The 27,210-nt window shown below is 38.6% G+C and overlaps 2 protein-coding genes across 3 annotated transcripts in view; one reads left to right on the top strand and one right to left on the bottom strand.

Annotated features, from left to right (window-relative positions):
• Positions 1-2,807: 2,807 nt before the first annotated feature.
• LOC114137749 (coiled-coil domain-containing protein 172) lies at positions 2,808-13,877 on the bottom strand. Its single transcript, XM_028006557.1, has 8 exons — positions 13,674-13,877; positions 13,479-13,564; positions 11,484-11,600; positions 9,669-9,834; positions 9,464-9,565; positions 8,512-8,614; positions 3,284-3,377; positions 2,808-3,039 (listed from the first exon to the last, which is right to left on the bottom strand). The coding sequence occupies exons 1-8, from the start codon at positions 13,750-13,752 to the stop codon at positions 3,004-3,006; spliced, it is 783 nt and encodes a 260-aa protein (XP_027862358.1). The 5' UTR covers positions 13,753-13,877; the 3' UTR covers positions 2,808-3,003.
• Positions 13,878-20,094: 6,217 nt separating this feature from the next.
• Positions 20,095-27,210, top strand: part of LOC114137748 (GDNF family receptor alpha-1-like) — a 112,550-nt gene continuing 105,434 nt past the window's right edge. Inside the window, exons 1-3 of one of the 2 annotated variants that reach the window (XM_028006555.1) lie at positions 20,095-20,579; positions 20,877-21,182; positions 23,942-24,022. In XM_028006555.1, the coding sequence (XP_027862356.1) occupies positions 20,543-20,579; positions 20,877-21,182; positions 23,942-24,022 (424 nt within the window). In that variant the 5' untranslated portion in view covers positions 20,095-20,542. The remainder of the gene's footprint in view (positions 20,580-20,876; positions 21,183-23,941; positions 24,023-27,210) is intronic. The other variant, XM_028006556.1, reaches the window with a different exon arrangement.

The raw sequence follows: 27,210 nt of genomic DNA on the forward strand, positions 1-27,210 counted from the left end.
CATTCAAGCAGGAACAAATGAATGGTAACATTTCTCATTTGCATTAACTGATGAGTAGATCTATAAAGTGTCTGCCTGATGTCTCCATGGCTTCCCATCCACCTTCATCTCTCTTCCAGTCTGTATCTGTTTATAAATGCAGCATTTTAAATGAGGTTAACCACTCTACCAAATGAACCGGTGATGTCACCTGCTTCTGCTTTTTTTTTTTTAGGCAAACCAGTTCAGACACAGCTCGCCCCGGGGTCAAGGTTAAAAAGCAAAAACGAGATTGTGGGATCTCATTAGGCAGCTATTGACATCTCACATCGTTCTATTAGGAGTCACTCTAATCAGCAGGAAAATGACCCACAGGATGACCCTGGGATGTATGCTGGCAGAGCAACTAATCATCAATTACAGGAAGAACAATCTGCAGACTGAGGAATTAATGCTCTGAAATTGCAATGTCACAAATGTTCCATTAGGGGGAAATAGACAAAGGAGTTTGTTTTTATGATACCTTTTTATGTGAACGAACCCAGTGACAGGAAGTTAAAATTATTTAACTTTTCTACAGACTCAGACATTTACATTCAGGCCTGCTACCATTACAAATTGTCCCAGAAGTCATTGTGATAAACAGTAATATTGTTATTTTGAGACCATTTTCAATGGTAGTGGCATGGTAATGCAAGAACACATTGTGAAATATCAATAACCTTTAAATTCTAATGAACATTTAACACTGGAACTGGAAGACATTTTAAACGTCCAAAATAAATAAACAAAACAACAGGAAACAACAAATAAAATGATTTGTGAAGTCTTTGTAAATAAACTTGTCCTTCAAAAAAAAAAAGGTTAGAAGAGACAAAAGATTTTATCATCCAGTTTTTGGTAGAAAGAGAAAAATGATAAATCATGCAAATCAAAATTATTGAGTATGTTTTAATTTATCATGCAATTAATTGATATATTGCTTATTGTGACAGGTCTGTTTACACACCAGCATCTTTTATGGCATGAATGCTACATTATTCTAGGGCTTATGAAGAGGTATTGACACTGTCAATGTCAATCACTTGATGCAATCTGCAGGGTTTCAAGCTACTTTCAAGCTACTTTGAATAGTTAATTGACCATACAGTACTGTTTGATAAATAATGTCAGTTGTAATGTTTGTATTATTGAATTGAACTGACTTTTTCTGTAAAGTTCCCTCAAGACAAGATTTGTTGTGAATTGGCACTATCTAAATAAAATTGAATTAAATTGAAGTTGAAGTCTGGGGTTGACTGATACAACAACATACTCAGTACTTAAAAGAATTTCTTTGATTCAAATATATACAATGTACAGTATATACATGGACATGTACTGATATTTGGATAAATGTTCCTTTAAAAGGTTGAATAGAAGCTCTCAAAGCTCTATTTAACTTTTGTCTGTGGCAGACAAACTTCCGGGCTCACATTCTGACTGGGTGTTTGATCACTAATTCTTGCAGAAATGCTAAAGTTCATGTAAATGATCTGGTTTTCTGGCATGGCCCCAGCTTTCAAATATGGTTTAGTAACCAAACTTCAACATCCAATGATTGATAATTAGTCAAGAAGTTAAAGGACAACCCAGGAAGCACCAAAAACTCAACTCTCTCATCAAATGAAAGATGCTGGAACACCAGTGCTCCTGTCCATTGAGGAAAGTTTTACATCAACATAAATGAGCCCACTACAACACACACCTTGTATTATAACTAATATTTGCAGCTTTCACAGACAATAGCCAACACGTTTACGGGGAAAATGTTTAAGGATTAGACGAGGCCAAGGTTGAGTTATTTAGCCACAATAATGAGAAGAATATAGAGTCAAAGTGAGACTTTCAAACCTCAGAGCATTGTGGCTGCTGTTAAACATGGAGGTGGCAGAGCCATGCTAGTGGTCAGTTACACAAAATGTGTGGTAATAACGATAATTAAGAGGACTTCCCCAAATTCTTTAACTTAACAACAAATTCACAGCCAGGCAGTTGACACTTGGACATTGGGTGTTCCAACTGGACCTTGATCCCAGACACATTAAATAGTGTCTAGAAATTTAGATAGGAACAGAGTTCAAATGTTCAGACAGAAAAATTATAGAAATGACATGTAATCAAGGGTGTATGTTCTTATCTGGCCTACAGGATAGGTATGCATGTGACTGAAATTCTGCACTAAAAATAAACTTGAATATCTAAAAGCTAGTGTGAGCTTAAATACTATCATTATTACAATAACTTCATTATATATACATAATACATAATATATTTTTTGTAGGAAAAATATTGCACAAACACTTGAATGTCCTTAACTTTATCATTTGACAACTCTAAATTACTGTGTGACTTCTTCTCTATTTTTAAGTTACAGTTGAACCAAAATGTTGTGTACAGAACTCATCCCAGACTAAAAACTACATAACATCAGGATATTTGTGGCTATGATTTTTAAAATAAATACAAAAAGTCGAATATGATAAAAACACGAGTCCTGGTAATAAACCACCTTACAGGGACATGGCACCAGCTCTCCAGCGTTTGAGACATATTACTGCAGTACCACTCTTTGTACACGAGAGGGAAGTGTAAACTAATTGTTTTTCTTATCCTCCTTACTACAGTATGCTATTTTGAAATCGTGACATTTACCTGAAAAGTTTAATTTTTAGGACATTTTTTAACAACTATGCACCTGAAAATACTTTAAACAAAACATACAAAAAAATAAACAGAAATATATTAAAATTATCATTTTATTGTCATTTTCTTCTCAACAGTCAGCAATTTAATTTAAACAAACTTCATGTATAGAATTAAGTTAATAAATGTTAACAAATAACGACTGACAATGCTGTCAAAAACTAGGAATTATAGTAGAATTAGATAATAAATCATTAAATAAAGTATAACTAAGTATTATTGCAACATAACCAGTAATGCTGATGGTAAATGTAAACATCCTGAATCGGGGGGCTAATCCTAATGCTGCTCACTTTCCTGGTTGCTCTTCAGTTTCTGTAAATAAAAAAAGCACAAATGAATATGTACTTAGACTGTACTGGATCTCCCAGATTGATGCTTCATTGTTCTGAACCCTTTCCTGTAATACTCAACATAAATACCAATGATCATCTGCCTCACTGACCTGCCATTTGGATACCTGACTCAAGATGTCTCATCCTTTGTACATGGATGATAGTTGTACCAACCCAGTCTTATTGGTCTAAGTAAAACCCTGGTTTATGACACGTTTACTCACTGCCTGGAGGAGCTGCACCTCGGAGCTCAGGGACCGCCGCAGTTGTTCAAGGTCTTCATTTTTCTGCAGCTCCAGCTCCAGCTCCTTCCTCAGGCTGATAAAAAAGAGAGAAGACCCTTAAATGGAGCTTCTGTATCTGAATGTGGAGTTCAAAACCATTCATGTTTCTTTATATATTTGATGATTTTGTTGCTTCACTTCGTATAGTTTCCAATGCTATTTATCACTTTTTTTGGTCTCTTACCAAAAGAGGCATCCTGATAAAACTTTTTCCACTTCTGATATGATACCGATATCGCAGCCTTCAATATCGACCGACACTGATATTGATACCATACAATATCAGGACAGATCAAACATACTTCTATTACTTATTTTGTAGTGTTGAATGCCAGGAAAGGTTTAGCCAAGTGATGATATTTAGAGAATAGTCAACAACAATAGCTATGAGAACAGCTGAGCCATTTATTATTATCCAATAGGTCTGCAGGGTGCTATTGCTGGTGGATAGACATGACGGGTAGAACTAAATGCCGGGGCAGACTAAATGCTAGGGTGGAGTGCTTTAAATTGCATACTTACATCAGATATTTTAGATGTAGGCCAATATAATCCGATACTCATTTTAGGCTGATATTGGACTATTTCTGATATCAATATTGGATTGGGTTGCTGTATATAATATACTGTATATAGTTTCCACTGCTGGCCATAGAACAAAAAGTCTCAACTCAATATTTTCACTAAACCTTTAGCTTACGCTATGCATCAGGTGTTATTTGAGCTCTTTTAGATGTATTGATCTGGCTATTGAAAAGTTGTGAGTTCAGGTGCAGCTTCTTTCCCTCCTATACGTTCATGCGCTCTCGGGCAAGGCATCTAACCCCAAGTTGCCTAGTAAGTCTGGAAATTATTGTGCATTTCTGAGTGCAACTAGGTCAACTTGACTCTAGTGTAAATGAGTGCAAGTTCAGTCTTTTTATGATCTTATTATTTTGTTTCCTCAGAGGTTTCTGAGATATTGAACTGAAGAAAAATCTCATTATATGAAGTCAGCTTGAGGTCAGTTTACTCCTTAGCCAATTTGTACCTCCATCTTATATTTGTGTGTTACCAATTCCTATAAACCATAGTGTATCTGATAGATATTATTTATTGTAATCAGACATAAGAATTTCCTCATGGTCACCTTCTAGGGAGGGGGTGGGCAATCCTGGTCCTTGAGAGCAACTCTTACATGTCTCCCTGGTCCAACACACTTCAATTAAATAACTGAATCACCTCCTAAGTGCAGTCAAGCTCTCCAGACTCCTGCCAATGACCTCATTATTTGACTCAGGTGTGTAGAGACGCATCAAAAAGTTGCAGGACCCCAGCCCTCCAGGCCTGGAGTTACCCACCCCTGTTCTAGAGGAACTAAATCAGCAAATGTGTTTCTATTTCCCATAAAAGCCAAAAATCACCTCAAGTGAGCATAAAAAAAAAATATATATATATATATATATATATATATATATATATATATACTGCTCAAAAAAATAAAGGGAACACTTTAAGTGTTAAACACCTGTTTAAGTGTTCCGTTTATTTTTTTGAGCAATGTATATAATTTTTTTATTTTTTTGCAAAATTGAGGGAGATGTTTTGAAGTTTACCATTTCCAACAATTGTTTCTGATACGATACGACAAAATAAACATTGATGGAAACAAGCTAGAAATGGTGAGGAAGGGTTGAAAGATGTTTAACTGAACAAGAGAAACAATGTGAGCAGTGTGTTCATTTCTCACAGTGTCGAAAAGTAGATACAATATCTGTAAATATTATCAGTCCAAATTTTCAGATCGCTGCATTTCTATTTGTGGCACCGAAAAATGTGAAAAACTACAATTGGCTTTCGGTCAACAATAAATCGTTAGCTTCGTAGCATAATTACCTGAGTCATATTTTAACAAGAAAAATACATGAATGAAATATGAGCAAAATTATGGATTCTGTAATGTGTAGGGAGATAGAGGCAATTATCCTAGGAGGTTAAATAAATCTAAATCTAAAAATATTTTAACCTAGTTTTAGTTAAACAGCTGACACTCTTAAAAATAAAAGCTTTAATCGCCCCAAAATGAAGACAATGTTCAGGTTCATGAGACATCATGAACCTTATCATGAGCCAATAACATTGTTTGTGAGAAAGAATGATAGAAACGATTCTCCACACAAAGGTTTAGGTTCAGTTTTTGCGGCTGCACACAATAATTCCTAAGTGCAGATAAAAGCGTGTTTTTCCTCAGATCAGTTGGTCTCTAGAGAGACATTGGACTCCTGAATGCTTCTCGCCGGTATAAGAGGGATCCACACTCACGAGACAAACACCGGCCACCTCTTTCTGCTTTTATTGGAAGTTAATGAAACAATAAAGCAGCCACGCTTAGATTGCGTTTCTCGCCTTGCGAGAACCTACAACGCTGTTTACTTTATACATCTCAGTGGAAGTTAGAAATCCAATTTTTTTTCAAGGTGAGAGTGGCTCCTCTGTAATGTTAAATCAAAACACACAGGAGTGTTTTTGATGCTGGTTTAATCACGTTAGTGCTTTTAGCGGAGCCTTCTTGTACTTTAACAGTAATATTTCTGTAATGAAACTCTGATGAAGCTCAGATGGTCAAACTGATTCTGTCCCGTTCTGCACACCAAACACTTTTTAAACGACTGTAGCACTCATTCAGATTGACATGCATTCAATTTCCTCCAGTCGATGACCAAAGGGTTTTATATGTGTTTTAAAGAGACAGGGCTCTGGCTGAAGGCAGGATTGATGGTTTTGCTTCAGGAAGCATGATCACTACGATAAGTGTGAGGAAGCTCCACCCCCTTCCATCAGAAAGGAACGTCCTCAGAACATCCTGAAGCTCCAAAGCCCAAGGGGGGACGATGATGTGTTTAATGAGGCTGATGGATGGAGGGGACATGCTACACACATGTAGGCTTTACTGCAGCGCCACCAGCAGGCTGATGATAAACCCAAAGAGACCAGAGAGAGGAAAAGCTTCATGGTTTAAAACCTCCAGACTCCAGAGAAACAAATAGAATCACTGAAGAATTTCACAGTTTGTTTGGAAGTAAAGTACAAGAATTCATCAGAGATATTTCTAGATTGGGATCTGGAAAACCAGAAACTAAAAGGAAAAACACAAGGAATGAGGAGAGGAAAGATGTGACAAGAAAGGGAAGAAGGAAGGACACAAGGAAGGGAAAACAAACACAAAGAAGCAAAGAAAGGAAGGACAGAAGGGAGAGTGAAAGTGTAGAAACGGAAAAGGATACAAGGGAAAAAGAAGCAAGCAAGAAACACAAAGAATGAAAAGAAGCAGGACACAGAGAAAAAAAAAGAAAGAGTGAATGAAATGTAGTCTCAAAGTGGAAATGAAATAAAGGAAGGACAAAGAGAGAAATAAGAGGGAAAAAACAGGAAAAAGAAAGGACACAAGGGAAGCAAAAACGAAGGAAAGACAGAAAAATGAGATGGTACAGAAGTTAAAGGATTAAAATGAAGCAGAAGAAGCAAAAGTCAGGATGTGAGGAAAAACATCAAGGAAAAACAAAAAGGAATAAAAATGAGACATGAAGCAAATGGAACAGCAAGAAGGACAAGATTTAGACATAAGTGATTTTCCAGTACTCAAATGGATTTAGGACAGGACTTTGACTAGACCACACTGCTTTGAGCTAAATCTTTCCAGTGCTGCCCTGGCTGAATGTTTAGGCTTTCTGACCTTTGGGAAGGTCAACCTTTATTCCATTGTAGAGCTTCTTGCACCCTACAGCCACAGCCAGCACCACGCATGTGCGAGCTAAGCAGTTGCTTAGGGCCCAACTCCCCCAGGAGACCCCCGAGAGATTTGTGTAATTTTAATTTGTAATGATTTTTGGACAATTTGGCACATTTAACACTCCTGTTCCAATTTTAAAAAAAAAGTTAAAACAAACACTGGAAATTCAGTATTTGTAGATGTGACTTTCAAACCTTTAAATTAATGAGTCGGTTACATACTGCTCTGCGTTTCAAAATGCTAATTAATTCTCTTGTAAATATGCATGTAGTTGTGTTTCTTGGAGGAATGGTGCATAAGCCCCTCCTCCTGCTGCACTCCAACCAATGAAAATACAACCAATTATCTGATTTTGGACTACTGGACAATGGACAATACATATCAACATGCACAACACAGGCTAGCAACGCAGCACAAGGAAATTGAAAATGTTCAACTTTTGTTGCTGTCTGCTGTTGCAGAAAATTTTTACCTTTCGTTGTTGTTTGTTGCTCCTGTAACAAACTGCTGTGAAATAGGCAACCCTATTTTAACTCAAAATAGTAGTTTGATTAATCTGTGTTATGTAATATTCACGCATCAAACTTTTCAGATCAATCTCATGCGTCGACACGTTAAAGCTTACAGCCCTAGTTGTAAAACGATGTAAAAGAGAACCGTTACGAGGAAAGAACAAAAACATTTTACTTCAGTGCGACAAAATGTCACTGATTCTTTTGTAGTGCATAAAATATAAGAACCTTTGGAAAGAAGTTGACAGCCTGGAGTTAGATTTCCGTCAAGCCAACAGATGACGTGCTATTTCACTAAAACCAAGCCGTATTTCTTTGCCACTCCATTTCCCTTTAATAACCTCCCGGCATCAATCACATGGAGCTCTCATCCATCTTCCCTCCGCTTCTCAACTGATTGAAACACACGCCAACGCAGATCAAAGCCCTAATTAAGCCAAATATCCCAAATGCTGTTATTTACACTTCCAGAGTGGAATACCAGCCAGGAAAGTCACAAATACATGACTGCTTCATTCAGCACCTTGATTCAAATCTTCTGTTTTTAATAACAGCTTTTCGGTCCAAGGCATGGTTCCTTTTGTTTGGATTATTGCAGCCTTCAAACCACATTGAATGGGGTGCTGTGGTGGCGCAGGGGCAAAGGACGACCCACTTATTGAGGCCTTAGTCCTCGTGGCAGTAGTCGCAAGTTCGACTCCCGGCCTGCCGACATTTGCCGCATGTCTCCCCCGTCTCTCATTTCCCTCTTTCCTGTTGAACTACTTTCAAATAAAGGCCACTAGAACCTTAAAAAAAAAACCGCATTGAATCTTTAGCTAACTAGCCTTCCAAAGCTGCTAAAGGGAAAAAGCAGTTTTCCTTCTTTTTCTTGGATCAGCGCTCACCTCAGACAGGTGCTGTCGGTGAGGTGCTTCTGACTAACGAACTCAACCTCTGACCGCAGAGAGCCGGTCTGTGCTCGGGCCTCCTTCCTCTGCCGATCCAGGTCTGCTGTCAGAAGAAATGCATCAAGTTTTACATTTTCTTTCCTCACAGAACAAATACAAAAAGTGAAGAGTTAGCTAAAGACACTGTAAGGCCTGATGTGTGTTTAGTGCTTACACTGCAAAAACACAAAATCTTACAAAGTGTTTTGGTTTCTTCTGCAAATGTCTATTTAACGTGGAAATAAGACAAAACTAACTTACAAGTAACTTTCAGGAAGAGACAAGAGCCTTTGTTAAGCAAATAATTCCTTAAAATTTATGTGGAAAAATACTGGTTCCACTGGCAGATTTTTTCACTTATAATAAGATATTTTTCCATTTTTCCCATGCTAGAATCCACCAAAGGAACTCAATATTTTTCATTAATATTAAGGAATTATTGACTTATATTATTTGTGTACTAAGATATTTTCTCTAGAAACTAGACAAAGTACTTTTGTGTTTTTAAAGTATACAAAAAAATTCTAATGTTAATAAATGTTATTAAGAATTAACTGAGTATTTTTGCCCATTGAACTTTGTAGCATATTACTACAAAAACAAACTTTCAGACATGTTATTGGAATCAAATTCAAAATCTGGAAAGAGTGGCATGCTTTTAAATTCAACCTCTGTGAGTTAACTATCACTGTGCTTCACTTTCTTCTAGTTTTAACCATCTAAGTAGGCCTGTCACAATAATCAACCTTTCTTGATGATAAATCATAAAATTGTTGTTGTTTAATTATAATGGCATATTAATGGCGTTAACAGTCATCACATGAAGACTCCACTATTCAGTGTAGCTAAGTGACCTGCGTGGTTAGCCATAGTAAAATGTTAGCTAGCGGCTAACTGGGGTTGAGTTGACCTCTCTGGAGGTTCTTCAGCTCCTGCAGTTCCAGCAGCAGCCGGCTCCGTTCCTCCACTGTGGAGCTCATGTGGCTGTTCCTGCTTTTCATGTCATCCATCTCTGATACCAGAGAGAGACAGAAAGCATAATGAAAAGCTCTGGAAGTCATAACGAAATGACTTAAAATAAATGCCTTGAATAGGAACAAAGCAGTTTTTATGACCCTTGAGTAAAGTTTCAGCCTCCCTGCGCAGGGCCAGGATCTCAGCGTGAGTCTGGCTCTCTAACACGGCTGCGCTGTTCCCTGTCAGGCTGAAGTCAGTGTTGAATTTGGTGATCGCCTGGAGGAACTGATGCTGTTCTTCTTTAGATTCCTTCTTGATCTTGGCCTGGCAGGAAAACAATCGTGTGACGTTCTCTCAACAAACACAAGGACAAACAAGCAAAACTTGTCTTAGACCCTGTTTCCTTTCAGAGCTCATCATACCATAGAAATGATATTCTAATATAATCTTCTCAAAATAAATACATAGCGGTATATGGATTTGAACAACAACTATTACTTCTCATTTGTTAATTTGGTTCTACATTCATATGCATTTCGTAGAAAATGGCAGCACAATCATCCAGCTACTTTAACTCGAAAGCAGACTTGTTGGCTCTGATAATCATGCTAAACCTTTTATATGTATTGATATGATTTTCAGATCATATATCCCCACAAAAATCTATTTTTTCATGACAATAAAATGTACAATGCTTAGTTTATTACACATGAAAAATATAGATATTTATTTAAAAAATAATTTTAAAAACGTTTCCGTTATGGATGCACCGATCGCCGATCTTTAAAAAGCCTGACCTGCCAATTCCAGTTTTGGCCGATACCAATATTGGCAGCGGCTAAGTTGGCAACAGTAGGGTGACTATTGATAACAGCCATCGAGGCGTGGACTCTGTTATAGTTTTAAATGACTGGATCTGATTTTGGCCGAGACATATGAAGTGCTCTAGCTCGATAGTGAAGGAAGCTCTGCTACATAGCGTAGCTTGGACCTGTGTCCAACTCTGAATACAGAAGTTCAGAGTTGGACAACATCTTTACCAATCACACAATGGCTTACACTTTCCTGGGTTGTTTTTACTTTAATTCTTCAATACGTGGAAGTATGGTCAACACAGACCAAAGGCTTTCTCTGCTGCCACTGCTAAAACTACAGGCAGTCTATAATTTACATATAAAACAGCGCAGAAAAAATAACGTTATCGTTCATAGCTTCTCCTTCTGTTTGCTGATTGGTCTGGTTGAAATTCATCAAGTTGAGCTCATTGGGGGAAATCCCAGATGGAGAACTGAAGGGAGATGAGAATTGAACAGAGTTGCATAGAGAAGTGATTTCTCATGTTTTTACATAACGAAAACCAGCTGTTTTACCAGGAATTTATGGAAATTTTTTTGCCATTATATCAGGCTCCTTTTCAGTGAAAGTAGCTCCCATTCTGTGAGGTTCATGCCCTCTATAAATATTTTGATAGAGTGGTTTTGTTTAACCTCAGCTGCCTCTGAAGTTCTGCTGCAACACGTTTAGCTTTTGGTTTGATCCTTTTAGGAACGTTACCTTTTGATAACTGCTGTTATCTAAGGATCTCTTTAGACATAATTTTCCCAAATGACACTAAACAAATCAACTGAATTTAACTATATTGTACAATATGCTTTTTTTGTCCTCTGTGGCCAAGCGGTAACATTTTGTTACCAATTTCACTGTTGTGTCTTTGTGCAGCAACAATAAAAATGTGCAAGTATAAGTTTGTATGAAATGGCATGAACTGTGACAAGACTGATCAGAGATGTATGTAATTCTAGTTGGTTGTTTAATTTTGTACACCAAAAGCGACTGCTAATTTTACCATTTGACGTTTAAAAAATGTACACGCTTTTGAACCAGCAACACTTACTGCTGCCTGGAAACACGCTACATGATCACATGATATGAAACCAGAGAGATGGGCGATGTTTATTCAGGCTTCAACCCACCAGACGACTATTGAGGCGACTCTGCTGACAAAGCTGCTCCTCAATTTGCTTCAATGCCTGGTCTTTGCATTTTCTCATCATATCACACTGCAGAGTCATGGTGGACAACTGCTCAGCCTGGAGAGCAAATAGATAATTGAAAAGTCAGGGTACAGAATTTGAGACATGTGTTGAAAGGCATTAAAGATATGACAGATATGTTCATCATCGCACAGGGAGATGGAGTGGACAGCTGTCACGATCACATATTACATACAGCTGAAACCAGAAGCTTACACAGGGAATAAAAAGACAAACACATTGTTTTGCTTTCTGTCTGAAGTTAAGTCATACCAAACTTTTCTCCTTTTAAGGTCAAGCAGAATTACCAAAATTATTTGTATTTGCTAAAAACTTGGAATGCACAGATCGCCTTTTTTCACTTCCGATACCAATATTTGAGGTTGTGTTGGCCAATACCGATCTGATACAGAAAAACAGCTGAATCCATATACATTTTTTTAAAACACATACATAAATGTCCTGAATTAGAAATTTATTCGATAACTGCACCAGTACAGCACATTTAAAATACACTAATAGAGTCACAATGTTGGTCAAACATAAAAACAACTTTAATTTGTTCAGTCAGCACAATTAGAACTACTTCTAATGTTGTCTATCAGAAGTAGTCCATTGTCCAGTAGTCCATAAATAATAAAGAAACTGAACCTGACAAAACAATAGGTTGATTAACTTGGCCAAACATGCAAAAATACACTGCAACAACCCTTCTTTCAGATGGTTCAGAAAGTACAATTAGGAATTCTGCAAGCAATGTAAAATAAATTATACAGCATGACATCACTCAGAGAACAAAACCAAATTGAGCATAAGAGTATAAAATGTCAATAAAATACAACAAAGTCACAAAGTGTGTTAAAGTTCAAGACCTACAAACACTTTTAGAAAGCATCGAGCACACTGTTGCATCCCTAAAGGAATAAACAAAAGCTGACTTATCATAGAAGTTAATATTCAGTTTTTTGGCTCCTATGTGATACTGGAAAAGTACATAGATAATTTTTAGGGAGCAAAGTTGGCACCAAAGTTTTCTAAATAGTATAATTACAGCTTTCAAAACCAGTAAGGCGTCACACCGCGACAGCTGTAAACACACTAGGGTAAACACAGCATGTATATTTGAAAGATGTAAACACTTTCTATATTCCATCTCCAGGAGAAAGTAAATGCATCCCTGTTGGGTTTTCTTTTTTAAAACGATGCTGTATGCTGATGATGCTATTTCTGTGCATTCAAGCCTCATGGACTAATCTAACCCACAACCACAGATAATATCTTCATTAAACTTTACAGGTTAGAGATATTTCTGCAGGGTCGAAGTGTCTCCCTATAGCATCATACTTCACACGTGCTGAGAGGTTTTACTAATGTTATCCGGTGGAAATTAGCCATTGATTTGAGAGCAGCACACGCAATCGATTGCTGATTAAACAAATGGCGGATATTGACGGTTTTAAATCAAAAGGCAAATCAGCTCATCAGCATGCCAATATGCAGCTCTTCATCTCCTGTGTAAATACCATTGCTGAGTCAGATTTAAACAGATACCACAGATGCTCTGGATGTTTAAACATTGTTTCATTTTCTCTTTATATTTTACCAAAAAATCTAAGAAAAATACAAGTTATGTAAATCAAATATTACTGATGTTACTGAAAAATCTTTACTTAATATTATATGGTACCTTCATGATGCAAAATCCAAAAAATAAAACCTATTTACGAGACGAAATCAGACTAAATCAGAAAAAGCTATTCTTAAAAAACAGAGAACATCAAATAATAATAATAAACATTCCAACATAATTTTTAACACTGACATATAAGTTAAATATATTCCAACAAAATTAATTCCCTAAAATGCTAGATACTGTATGGAGAAGGTTTAAAAAAAAAACTAGCAAATTAGCCCAATAAAATGTTAACACATTACCTTTTTATCAAGTTCATCTGTGATTTGCTTATATTTTTCGGTTTCACTCTTAATCTTCTCATTGTATCGGATAATTTCCACTTTTACTGGAGTGAAAAAGTTATAATTAGCAGCTAACAAAAACAACTGTTGCAAATAAAAGTTTGTGTAGCTGCTAGTTTTAACCAAACAAGCTAGTTAGCTAGGATGTCATACCGTCTTTGAGTTTTTGTGTCTGTTCCGACTGCTGATATTCAGCCTGGAGAATTTGTTGGAAGAGTGAGTCTAAACTCATATTGACAAGTAGCTTACAATTATTATTTTTTTCAACTGTATAAAATCTTTTGTGTTAAGCTAGTCAGAGCACAAAAGACTTTTCCTCTGCGAGTATCTAGCCCAGTATTTCCCAAAGTGTGGGGCACGCCCCCTAGGGGGGAGAGGGGGGCGCTGATCCATTGCACGGTGGCGGCGTAAGAGGTATGGATGAATGAAAAAGAAAAAAAACAACAGTTACACAAAAGTGTTTTATTGTAAAGATGGTTTGTAGTTTGTTTTATTGCAACCTGTAGTGTGAAATGTACGGAGCCCCCTAGAGGACATGGGGAATTTTTTTTCTTTTGCATTCCCTCGCAATACTGTACTGGTCAGTTATGCAGCATAATTGAATACTGTAAGCCTTTCTTACAGTGGACGCCGTACTTTATGCTTTAATATAAGGTTATGCGAGGTTTTTCCATGAATGTTAGTATCTTTTTGTGAAATATCTGAAGTTTTATATCTTTCTTTAGGATAGAAAGGCACCACAAACCTACGATCTAAACAGAAACCTTCCTTAAGTAGGAAAGAAATAAAAATACATTATAATTTGGACTATTTCTGTTATTATTGCGGGTAATAAGTCATCTGACAGTTTTGATTGTGTCTCTGTTGTGTTCATAGTCTGAATGGTTTAAAGAGCTGCTTTCAGTGCCGCTCCATCTTAGCCTTCACAGACATAAACATGCAGTAAAAAATAAATCGATTTTCAATCAGTGTTTTGCACCAAATAGTTTTTATTAGCAAGTTTTTATTATTAAAAACACGACAAACTAATGATGGTAAAGGGCCGCACTGGGTTAACTCGGGGAATCTCATCTGTATCTGTATCAATTTACTCCAAACCTCTTCTTTGTTCTGTCACAATTATCTATTTATTCCATTTTGATGCTCATGCTCCAAACTTTGCAAGGACTGACCACCCTGCTCACCGCTTCCTAATACACACAAAGCCAGTATCCTTCCCATTCATACCTGGTGACGTCACTCCAACGTCGACACACCTAAGTGTCAAAGCCGCCTGCTCCTGTCATATCAATAATTACTTATTTCATTCATATGGTTCTTACAGAGCCTCAGTGAAAACTTATTTATTATTATTAACTGTTTGGTGCAAAACACTGATTGAAAATCGATTTTTTTACTGAATGCCGGCCCTCGAGGACCGACTTTGGGCACCCCTGGCTTAAGGGGTGTGAATATTATTGCGTAGCACTTTATTTGAGGTTTTAATTGCTAGGATTAATAAATCAACATTTTTGTCAGTATAACAGATTACAGATTATAAATTGGTTTCACACCAATGCTGATCAATCCTCATCAAGTTTGTCTATTTAACTTTATAAAGTGCTTTAACGGCACAGTCAGCTTTCTGAAAAGCAATCCATTGTGTCTCCGCATTCATAACTCAGGCAGTGCCGGACTTTGACCAATTTTCTCCCGTTAAGACGGAGCCCAGCTTCTGATTCGGTGCCATGAAGCACATTACAGCGTGAGATGTCAACTGACCCTGGGACTACATCATTCTGACATTCATTTGCAAAATTAATATCACATATTGATTGAGACTTTTCATATATCACCAAAGCGAGCCTCGCGCCGACTGGCAGGGTTCCCTTTTGAGACTCCGGAACAGCCGAGTCATCGAATTGTAAGCGGACAATTATCCCACACAGCAGCTGGAGCCTGTCGCTCATTTGTTCCCGCTTTCTGTCTTTTTCTGTGTTATTTTCCGAAGCCATACCCATCTAACAAAGACCGAAAGTCATTTTAAAAATTGACTTCACCCTGGGGGATTGATTCGTCTATATCTGATCTCACTAACCTTTTTTATTATTATTATTTTTTTAAATATGGGATTATTGCCCGATGTTAGTAGCTGCTTCCCAGCCAATGTCTGAGTGCAGCGCGCGCCGCTCTCTGACCGCTCCGCATGGGAGAGAAGTGATTTACGGCGCCGGGCTCCGCCATTGATTGATTCGGCTCACCCTTTAATGCGGAAAGCCTCATTGACAGCTCCCATGAATTTAAGCAAGTGGATTAGCTTTTGAATGGACGATATTGGCAATCAATGGGCTGAAGGTAGAGTCACGTGACGGTTATAAACAGGATGTTAAAAGTTCCCAGTGAATGATGAACTCGGAATGACATTTGTATCACTCGTGGTCCGTTACATGCGTGCTTCAAACTTGTATTGTTTCTCACTAACATGACCAACAGATGGCGACAGCACCACAGTGTGGTCTACTCTGTGCTCCCCGGTGGGTTTTTGTTTCTTCCCTGCAGCTATCCACTTGGAAAGTATCAAAAATGATTTGCAGGTGAGCTTTTCTGCATTTTGCTACCTGGAAGCAAGCACCACATTATCTGGATTTTTATTGTTTCATTAACTTGACAGAACAGTGGAAAATCTACGTAAATTAAATATGCTTTACAGCTGTATTATGTCCATTCACCTGGTGGCCTTAGTGACACTCCTGTTTACCAGCTAATCACTGGTAACAAATTATCCATGACAAAGTGAACCTGAGACATGAGATAAATCAACATCCTGTCTAACACACTGTTGCTGCTCAAACTTTGCCAAAAGCTGCGTTTCCATTACAAATGTGTTCAAATCTGCTAATGTTGAAAAAACACAATTTTGCAACTGTAGGGTTTCCTTTAATAAGAAAGTAAATTAAAATAATATGTGAATAAGCTTCTTCACACGACAAGTCACTAAAAATAATGGCAGAGATGGATGTAAACAGTTATTGAAATATATTCATAATTCAGCCATGGCGCTAGTGCTCATCATCCATCAGTGATTTTTTTTTACATAAATGTAGTGCCATCTTGTAGTCTGGTGGACAGTCTGTATGGGAGAAGTACATTAAATCATTAGGCTAGCCAACTTTTATTTAAAAATAAGGTTTCATATAAGTAAAATATAATATGCTATGAGAAGGTGACCATATTTTGATTTTCCTAAAATAATATACTCTGCATATTAATCCACATTCAGATATATTGGGTATTTGAACTACCAGTTCTTGGCACCCCTCAAGTATTCTTGGATGGGTGTCCAGTGTTTAGCTATTTGTGAGCAGCTGTTATTCACTTTATTCAGCTCAAACAAATGTTCATTTTAAATTACATATTTGTACTCATAGGTAAGATTTATAAGTTCCCAATTGGAAATACAAGAATGCTCCCTGAACAGCAACAATAACAACTTTATTTATCTGTATTTAAATCTTTAAAGGACTAAAGGAACATGTTCAAACATGGAGATAAGATACATGTCAGCAAATAGTAGCTGTTATGAGTACTAGTAATTATTCATTCCTGCAATTTTTGTTATGTTCATTATGTGTGATAGCACAGTGGACCCCTGGTATTTGTGGGGTCATGGACCACAATAGCTGAAATCCACAAATACTTGAGTTCCCCTCTAAAAATGCTTACAACAGGCAAATGTAATAGTTTCTACCAAACACCAAATATATGTTAATATGCATTAATACAGAAACCATTTTAGCATTACTGCAGAAGCTAACATTCATGGTTTTCCTTGTTCCTCTCTTGGGTGTACAGCCAGTCAATGGGAAGTCAAATTAATGCCGCTCCTGGATTGGTTGCTTTTCAAACGTCAGCCAAGAATGTGTCAAGTAGGATTCCACCTCCGTATTCCAGCTTCTTCTTTTGAATATTTTAGATGCGTTATATGAAAAAAATCTATGGAACATTTTTTTGAAAATCTGTGAATCTGTGAATAATAAGCAAATTCCAGTTGCAACACCAAAAGCGATGGTATTTGTTATATATTGGGTGCTAATTGCTCTTATAGTTTAATGCAACAACTTGTTTATTTTTTTCTGTTTGCTGAAACAATAAAGATACATTTCAGCAAATTGAGCTTGTATGTCTGCCACTAGTTTAGAGAGACACAACCCATCTGAAATACAAAGACATGAGTTGTTTCAGACACTTTCACTGTTTTTTAGTTTCCCAGCAGCCGTATAGGGTATGGAGCCAGGGATTTATATAAAACATAATATAACAAGTTTGTATGTTTCATATCGACTTTAATAATGCCACACAGTTGACATTCCAAGAATCCCAACTTCAGGAAATGTTTGTATTGTACTCACAACCACTAACTCTGAAAATCTGGTTTCTTAGTATAAATAAAACCCATGTTTAACTTGTGGCACACATAACACTGTACAACATTTATTCACAATCTTGTTTTAGTGTTTGAACAGATAAAATAGAGCGAAGTACTAAATACTATCAGTTTCTATCGCTAATTGTTGTTATCATCGCAACGTTTTACAAGTCTCACTGATTTTCAGTCTTGGAATGATTATGTGTTCGCCTGTGTTTAGAAGTCAATACTAGATTGTTCAATGTTTCATATTGATCATATTTTATTTCATAATATTTTTTGGGGATCAATATGAAACATGCTAATTATGTTTCATATTGACTTTAATAATGTCACATAGTCACAACAGGGGGTGACATCTGTGTAAGAAATCTAAGTGGCGCTAGTCATAAAATATGATATATGCACATAAAGTTTCCACAAGAGGTTAGTGATTAACACAAGAAAACAAGAATGACAAACAGCTAAGAATTAAAGCTGAGCTTTTTCTCAGTGTCACATTGGATTTTAACCTAATAAACTTCAAGACAAACATTTAATTCCCCATTGGTGTAATGTGGATACATCTTATAGGTCAGTTTGGAGGTTGGGCTAATGTGGTTCCCAAAGTGTGGGGCGCGCCCCATAGAAGGGGTGCAGTGCCATTGCAGGAGGGGCGCGGGAAACGGTATCGATGAATGAAAAGAAAAAAAAAACAGTTACACAAAAGTGCTTCACTGTAAAGATGTTAGTTTGTTTTGTTGCAACCTGAAGTGTGAAATAAACTTCAGTGGAGTTTGAAATCAAAACGTGTATATGTTTATGTCTGGTTGAACGATGTGTGCCCAGTTTTTTTTTTTTTTCTTTCTTTGGGGGGGGATTTTATTGTAATCCATAGGGGACCCAGAAAATCTTTGGGAACCACCGGGGTAATGCATCACATATGACCTGTTTTTGGTATCCACATAAAAATGCAAGAGTGAAATTTTCACTCCGGAACCATTTATTGATCTATTTTTAATGTTTCGGGTCCTCTAAAATGCTGTTTCCATGTGGACATTAGGGACAAATATACATGTACACATGTTTGTATTTCTACCCATGTTAGAACTTTGTGTTCACATCCATTCATTTTAATAACTTCATTTATACCTAACCCACCCTCATAAAGCTCCCACATACAGTACACATGGTGTACTGTCCTTTTCTCGTGGACCATGCGCACACTGTTGACATTTATTCAGTAATGGTTGAGATTTCAAGCATACCAATTGTATACATTTCTCTTTTGTTTCTCACAATCTGAATGGATGCTAGCATGTTTGATGAGTTAAGTGGGTGCCTAGTCCCATTTCTTCTCCACCGGTGCAACCATTCTACTGTCCTTTCGATTATTTGCGTCAACCCTCAACCCTATCAGCTCGGTGTCACATAAAAAACAGGTTGATGTGCACTCAGTTTCCTGCTGAGCAGTTTACTCTGCAATACTGTGCACAGGTATGTGGCCGTAAAAATGTACTTTTGTCTGGCAGACGTTAAGTCCACCTTGAGTGATTGGGCCTTTGCTTTTACTTTCCCCTAGTCTTTTTAGCCTTGCTCCTTCACTGTATTCTTTAAAATCAATTTTGAAAACATTTTTTTTGTCTCTCCCATTGAACACACAGAATGAGTTGTTGTCTTGTCATTGTATTTACTGCTCATTCTCTTAATGTACTGCCCTTTGCTCAACCAGGTATTGTTTCTAAATGTGCTTCATAACCCAGTTGGACTAAATTCCATGCTGTTACTAAGAATGAGGGGGCTTGTCCTAGGCGCCACGGACTCCTTATGTTTCTATATTCATCATGTAATAAAGCAGCCCTGGGGTCGTGTACTTTGCCCTCTTGCAGTCCCCCCCCACACACACACACGCCCACCCACACACACACGCCTACACCAAAGGTTGCTTTATTTCAACATTAGAAGCAACACGCTCCTTCTCATGAGAATCTGAGTAAAACACGTGTTTCTAAACTCGATCAACGCCAGAAAAACGGGATTAAAAATGGCTGATTATCAAAGTTTTACATGTGAATGAGTTCAGTCGTGATGGGAAGCTGCATTCTTGTAAATTTGCAATATGATTGATGTAGTCTCAGAGCGGGGTGAGGGTGGGGAGGGTGTAGAAGCCGGCGCTCCCATGCTGCTGCTGCTGAGACGGGCGGCGGGACTCCAGTTGGCTGTGCGCTCAGACGCAGCAGCAGCGCGGCAGCAGCAGCATCCTACTGGCTGGACTCGGGGAGGACGCACGCTGTCAGACCGGATCTCCTGATCCTGTTAGTCTTTTGTGTCCCGCTGCGTTTGAGCGGACCAGTCCGAACGGGAAAGCGGGAGAAAACAAAACGAAAAAAGAAAATACTCAAAAAGCTTTTGAGTTGCGAATACTAAAAAAGTGATAGAAGCTGGACACTTTTTCCCTGTTCTTTTGGTTTCCTTTTTGGGGGGATTTATTGTTCGTATGAGTCGAGCTGGGATCTGTTCTCCACAGCGGAGCGCACGCCGTGTCTGGTCCATGGATTTCTATACTTCTCTGGGAATTAAACTGCGTCGCTTTTGAGTTCCTTTCATTCTCTTTCGACGCGGGTTGTTGTTCGACACCATGATCTTCGCGCTATTGTATTTTCTGCCTCTTTTAGGTAAGTTTAACTATAGGGGAAAACAAACTTCGGGCTCGTTTTTCAATAATAAGAGGTGATATTTTATTAGAGAAGGTTTCCAAACTGTTCCAAAAAAACAAACCTCTCTTAAATCAGATAAGCTGATTTTAAAGCAAACAAATTGCGACCTAGAGCTTCATGTTTTAATCCCTAAAAAGCTGCTTTTAAAGTCTTTAAGCTGTTAATGTTTGCCACATAAACTACCAAACCTTTATAGATTTTTGTTTTTAATTTTCTTTACATCTGGTTTATTTTCACTGTACATTCCGCCTCCAGATGTGCTGAGCTGCGCGGAGGAGAACCTGCGCGCCGGCGCCTCTCGGCTGGACTGCGTGCGGGCCAGCGAGCAGTGTCTGCGGGAGCAGGCGTGCAGCACCAAGTACCGCACCATGAGGCAGTGCGTGGCCGGTGCCAAGGAGAGCAACTTCAGCCTGGTGGCCGGCGTGGAGGCCAGGGACGAGTGCCGCAGCGCCATGGAGGCGCTCAAGCAGAGCCCGCTGTACAACTGCCGGTGCAAAAGGGGCATGAAGAAGGAGAAGAACTGCCTGCGGATTTACTGGGGGATCTATCAGACGTTACAAGGTTTGCGCTATTCACAAAAATAAAAGAGAAAGTTTTGTTGTTGTTTTTTCTCTGTTATGTATATGTAGAACTGTTGAGTCCCGGACATCTTCAAAAAGTTTGCTATAAACCAGCCACTAACAATCCTCGGATGGCACACCAGAACCGAAACCCTTTCCAGATTTTTTTTAGACCTAAACTTTAACTTTAAATTTAGGTTTCATTGAAACAAACAAACAAACAAACAGTCCTAAAAGATCTTTTAAAATATTTTTTGTGTTTTTAGTATCCACATACCAAAATTCTGATAAGTTGATATGCTCGGACTTAGATTAAAATGAATTTGGAAATACAGAGATGCTTTATTCTCCCTTTACCCCAGTGACGTAAAATTGGTATACATTATAGACGCATGGGGGCGCTGCGCGAGAAGGGCGGAATGATGGCGGAAAAATTATATCTGATGACAGGAAGCTAAAAATGAAAGAAAACACAAAGAGAAAGACAACAAAAAAGTTTTTCAATGTGATTGACAGACATTATTATCTCAGTCTGTAAGAGGAAGCTTGTAAGTATTCAGGTTAGCTTAAGTTGCTGGTAAATTAACAGGCCACTGTGTGCTGTAGCTACAGGTGTATATCGGTGCTGCAATGTGTCGATATAATTCTCAGAAGTTATGTAGCTGACCTCTCTGCTCTCCCCCTTTGGTGGCGCCACTGAGTGGAGACATGTTGGTAAAATCTGATGCAGGTCATGTTTTCTCTGAGAGGAGTCCCACAGAGGCTTCGGTTTGGTACACTCCCTGCTGCTATAAAAACGGACCTACTCTACAGTTTGTCTGATATGTCCTGTAGGTTGGAAGAGTGATTGATCACTTGAGAACCAACTTACAGCTAATTTTATTGTAGTTAACATGTATTTGGGTTGAGATGATGAGGTTTGTTCTCTATAAAGTAAAAAGACTAATACTTTTCAGTCTACTAACAGATATCATGGGAGATTGGCAGCAGAAATCTTCAAATTCCTGTTTAAATGTAAAGATACAGTGATCAGATTGGAATCAGCTGATTTTTGAAAAGCAAACTTCTCTATTATTAAATGCATCAAAGCTAACAATTGCAAGAACACAATATCCAACAACATACATGTTTTTAAACACTTTGGTATTGAAGGTTACAGGAATATGGATTTATGGTTAAGACATCGTAATCTTGTAATTTTTTCCTTTTCTATTGGCTTTATAAGATAGGTGCAGTGATAAATCAGTCCATGTTTCCTTAATTTTGGGAGATTGGCCCATATTCACATAGCAAACCAATCTTAAGTACCTTTTCAAAGGTCTGAAAATCAGCAGATCCACCCATTAATCATGACTACACGTGTGCAGTTAGCAGTAGTCACCCCATTTTTACCAACTTTTCCACTTTGTGGCGATATTTACCTATTTTTCAGACAAAAAAATTGGTATTATCAGTGCAGCCCAAGTTTATAACTCCGTCCTCTATTGAGAAACCCTGCAGCATATTATCATCTTATCATCTTCTACAGGTCAGACCTCAAAGTAAACAGGAAATTAGTATTGGCCTGGCAAATCCTGATCAGTGCATAACTAATAAAATATTAGTCTGTTAGTCTACCTTTAAAATCATTTAGGTTTTCCCTTTATATATATACAGTACAGACCAAAAGTTTGGACACAACTGTGTGTCCAAACTTTTGGTCTGTACTCAGTTCAGATCAAAAGTTTGGACACACCTTCTCATTGAATTCAATGAGAAAGTGTGTCCAAACTTTTGGACATACTTTCTCATTTTTGGACACACTTTCTCTCTTTGGTCTGTACTGTATATATACAGTATAAACAGTACATATATATATATATATATATATATATATATATATATATATATTAAGGGAATGTACTGTACTTTAGAAATCTTTCTTCTACTACTTTAAGTGCCAGCAGGGGGCCCTAAGGAGTCACAAAGTTACTGCTTAGAGCAGGGGTGGGCAATCCTGGTCCTCGAGGGCCGGTGTCCTGCAAATCTTAGATGTCTCCCTGGTCCAACACACTTGAATCCAATAACTGAATCACCTCCTAAGTGCAGTCAAGTTCTCCAGAGTCCTGCTAATGACCTCATTATTTGACTCAGGTGTGCTGAAGTAGAGATGCATCTAAAAGTTGCAGGAGACCGGCCCTCGAGGCCTGGAGTTGCCCACCCCTGGCTTAGAGCCACATCATCTATTAAGCAATGATGAATGAAGGAGAGACAAACTTCCACCCTTATCCGCCTGCTTCTATGAGCCAAATCTGACCTCCAAATGGACACTGAATACACCCTGAATGACCCACACCCCAACAACTCACAAAAACACTACGCAGAACCAATACACTCATTCTCAAATGAATCAGGATCCCCCTTTGATTCGTTTGAGAGAGCTGAGTTACTTCTTGACCTCCTGAATTGAATCCCTTGCAACTAATGAAGCATACTGCCCCCTCTCCCTCCCCCACCTGGTGCTGTCTGTGACATCCTGTAGTGTTGCTCTTAGCATCCAGCTCCTCGCCTCCTTCTAGTTGTGCAATGCAGCTGACCAACCTGCCTAATCAAGCGTGTGGCTGTGTGCCAGCGTGGAAATCGACTGACCCAAATTACCCGTGTCACATGAAGGCCAACACTAACCGCCACCCCCCGTCTGCATCCATGAGAAATGATAAACACACCAGGAAGTTGGGTGTTGGTATGCAGCTGTGTCTCATGTGTTTGTTTGGGTTGCAGGTAACGACTTCTTGGAGGAGTCTCCGTATGAACCGGTGAACAAACGTCTGTCAGACATCTTCCGCCTGGCTCCCATCCTGGGTAAGACTGCCGAGGCTTTCTCTCTGTCCTCTCAAGAGTTTTATCTGTGTGAAGAAGTGTTTATCCTCGCTCTCTCCTCTTGTTCTCACCCTGCATGTGGGCTGGAAGAGATCTTGCATGGGGAGCTATGCTATAGTTCAGAGTCTCATCAAGCAGCAGATGAAAAGGCCTTAGACGCCGTGTGACTGTATGCGTGCGTGTTGGTGCTGGTTTCTCTGATTGTTCTCTGTCATCCTGCCTGCTTGGAGCCACATGTTGGAGAGAGCGTGAGCAAGGGGAAACTCAAAAGAGCATGACCAGCATTTTTCAGCTCCGAGCCAAGTGTGGGAGCCAGTCTGGCCTCTAGATGGCGGTGTTATTCCCTTGTTTGGATCCGGCGCACTCTGTTGTGCCGGCTTAAGTTTTTGAGCACTGCACAGCAGGTGATAAACTTTCGATCAACTCAAGTAGGTCTGCTTGAGTTTAGATCTTCAGAACATCTTAATCAAAATGTCCTGACCCGTTTTGACTCACTTTTAGTTTTGGCTGATTTTTTTCTCTTTAGATCCACAAGACCAAATCTTTCGCTAAATTTTGACTTTGTTTTTTAATTTGCTTCCAGAAACGTCTCTTACTGATCTGTCTTTTCACAGTTTCAACTTTCTGCTAATGTGTGTATTTTAATGCTCAAATAGCAGGAAAATGCTAATTTCATCTCAAAGTTCATCTTATAACAGAAACTGACTGAGTACTTGGTGTTCTTTAGGAATGTCTATTAATAGAATAGAATAGAATAGAAGTACTTTATTCATCCCAGCAGGGAAATTACTTCGCAGTTACAGCATAGAGACAAGACACAATAACAACTACCACTGAGTAGTAGTTGTAGATAAAATAAAAAATAAAAATAAAATATAAAATGCTATAAATTATAAAAATATAAAACCAAACCACTGAGGACAACAACAGTCTGATTTAAACTTTCATTTGGTCGAAAGTGCAATAAAATGTAAGACTTGGTGTGCTTTGTTGGTGTTGGTTTACAGCTCTGGAAAAAATTAAGAGAACACTGAACTGAACCCTCACTGTTATTCCATTCCTCCATCCATCCATCCATCTTCTTCCGCTTATCCGAGGTCGGGTCGCGGGGGTAGCAGCTTCAGAAGGGAGGCCCAGACTTCCCTCTCCCCGGCCACTTCTTCCAGCTCTTCCGGGGGAATCCTGAGGCGTTCCCAGGCCAGCCGAGAGACATAGTCTCTCCAGCGTGTCCTGGGTCTTCCCCGGGGCCTCCTCCCGGTGGGACGTGCCCGGAACACCTCACCAGGGAGGCGTCCAGGAAGCATCCTGACCAGATGCCCAAGCCACCTCAACTGGCTCCTCTTGATGTGAAGGAGCAGCGGCTCTACTCTGAGTCCCTCCCGGATGACTGAGCTTCTCACCCTATCTCTAAGGGAGAGCCCAGCCACCCTACGGAGAAAACCCATTTCGGCCGCTTGTATCCGCGATCTCGTTCTTTCGGTCATGACCCAAAGCTCATGACCATAGATGAGGGTGGGAACGTAGATCGACCGGTAAATCGAGAGCTTCGCTTTTTGGCTCAGCTCTCTCTTCACCACGACGGACCGGTACAGCGCCCGCTTGACAGTAGACGCTGCGGCAATCCGCCTGTCGATCTCCCGCTCCCTTCTTCCCCCATTCGTGAACAAGATCCCGAGATACTTAAACTCCTCCACTTGGGGCAGGACACCCCCCCTGACCCGGAGAAGGCACTCTACCCTTTTCCGGCTCAAGACCATGGCCTCGGATTTGGAGGCACTGATCCCCATCCCGGCCGCTTCACACTCGGCTGCGAACCGCTCCAGCTCTGTTATTCCACCAAATATTAATTTTTGAACTCTTTCTGAGTTAAAATGTTAGTATTGTTGTTTCTAAATGAACATGAACTAGTTTACTTTGCATTATTTGAGGTCTGAAAGCACTGCATCTTTTTCATTATTTTGACCATTTCTTATTTTTTGCAAATAAATAAAACAAATTTGCCTGGAATTTCAGAGACATGTTGTCAGTAGTTCATAGAATAAAAGAACAATGTTCATTTTACTCAAACATGTACCTACAAAGAGTAAAATCTGAGATCTGATCATTTTAAGTGGTCTCTTAATTTTTTTCCAGAGCTGTATATTACTTATCAGACAGATTACTAACAAGCACATAACATATGTGTGAAATCTGGTCGCAGATCACACACAGGGTGTAAAAATGAATGGATTAGGATTAAAATGTAAAGAGTCACTCATCAATTTTCATTCAGTTGGCTATAAACACTGATCTGCTTGTGAATCAAAAAATGCATCAAAACTAACAATTTCTGCTTATTTATCATCCATAAACGCAAAAAAATCTAACAAAAAAACAGCAGCAGGTGCTTTAATTCATTTAAGTTTACAAAAGAGCAATGAGTTTCATGTATAAAAATCATGATCATCTTGTAATTTTTCCCTTTTCTATGGGATACAAACCATCATGTCTATTAGAGAAGCTGTAGACATAAAAAAAAATCTGTTTTATTGTCATCAAAATTTGCAAGAATCGGAACCAGAAAGTAATAAAACTAGGAACCAGGAAAAAACTGATTAGTGTATCTATCCTAGGAGTCAGTTATTATAACTATATTAATGAGTTTTCTTTTGTACATGTACACCAGTTATCCGCACATGCTTAAAATGTCTACAATTCATGTAAAAGGAAGATTTGGCTTAAAGGAATGGCTTAAATTCATGAAAATAATGCGTTAAAATCAGTTCTTAAGTTTTCTAATGGCAGGACTATTTAAAGTCATAAAAGTCGCTCTTTTTTTTTTCTTGCGGGACTTTTCTGTCACCCTGAAGTTTGAGTTGCAGAAAAGACATCTTCATTCCATTCTGTGACTTGAGGTGGTTCTCACTCATAATAACTACCTGCTAATATACCCTTACTAGCTACACAGCTAGGTAGCTGGCTAGGTTTTTTGCATCTATAACGGCTAAGGAAAACTTTATTGCCAGTTGGCTGGACAACATTCATTTTTGCCACTGGCTCACTTCTGTTGCTAATCGAAACAAGGCTAGGGAATCTCTGTGGGGGGAAAAAAGTACAGTCTGTAATTTTATTCATGTTGGCATTAAAAATGTTTTAAAAAGTCATACATTTGACCTGCTGAAACCTGCAAA

The sequence above is a fragment of the Xiphophorus couchianus genome, chromosome 22 (genome assembly GCF_001444195.1).
Source record: "Xiphophorus couchianus chromosome 22, X_couchianus-1.0, whole genome shotgun sequence".
Taxonomy (NCBI): Eukaryota; Metazoa; Chordata; class Actinopteri; order Cyprinodontiformes; family Poeciliidae; genus Xiphophorus; species Xiphophorus couchianus.

Bases quoted from the DNA above. Each gene is read 5' to 3' on its own strand.
- LOC114137749 (XM_028006557.1), bottom strand. From the start codon at position 13,752: ATGAGTTTAGACTCACTCTTCCAACAAATTCTCCAGGCTGAATATCAG. The intron at 8,615-9,463 runs GTCAACTCAACC...TTCTGACAGCAG, and splicing joins GCTGAAGAACCTCCAGAGAG to ACCTGGATCGGCAGAGGAAG. The intron at 3,378-8,511 runs GTGAGCGCTGAT...CTTTTTTATCAG, and splicing joins ACCGACAGCACCTGTCTGAG to CCTGAGGAAGGAGCTGGAGC.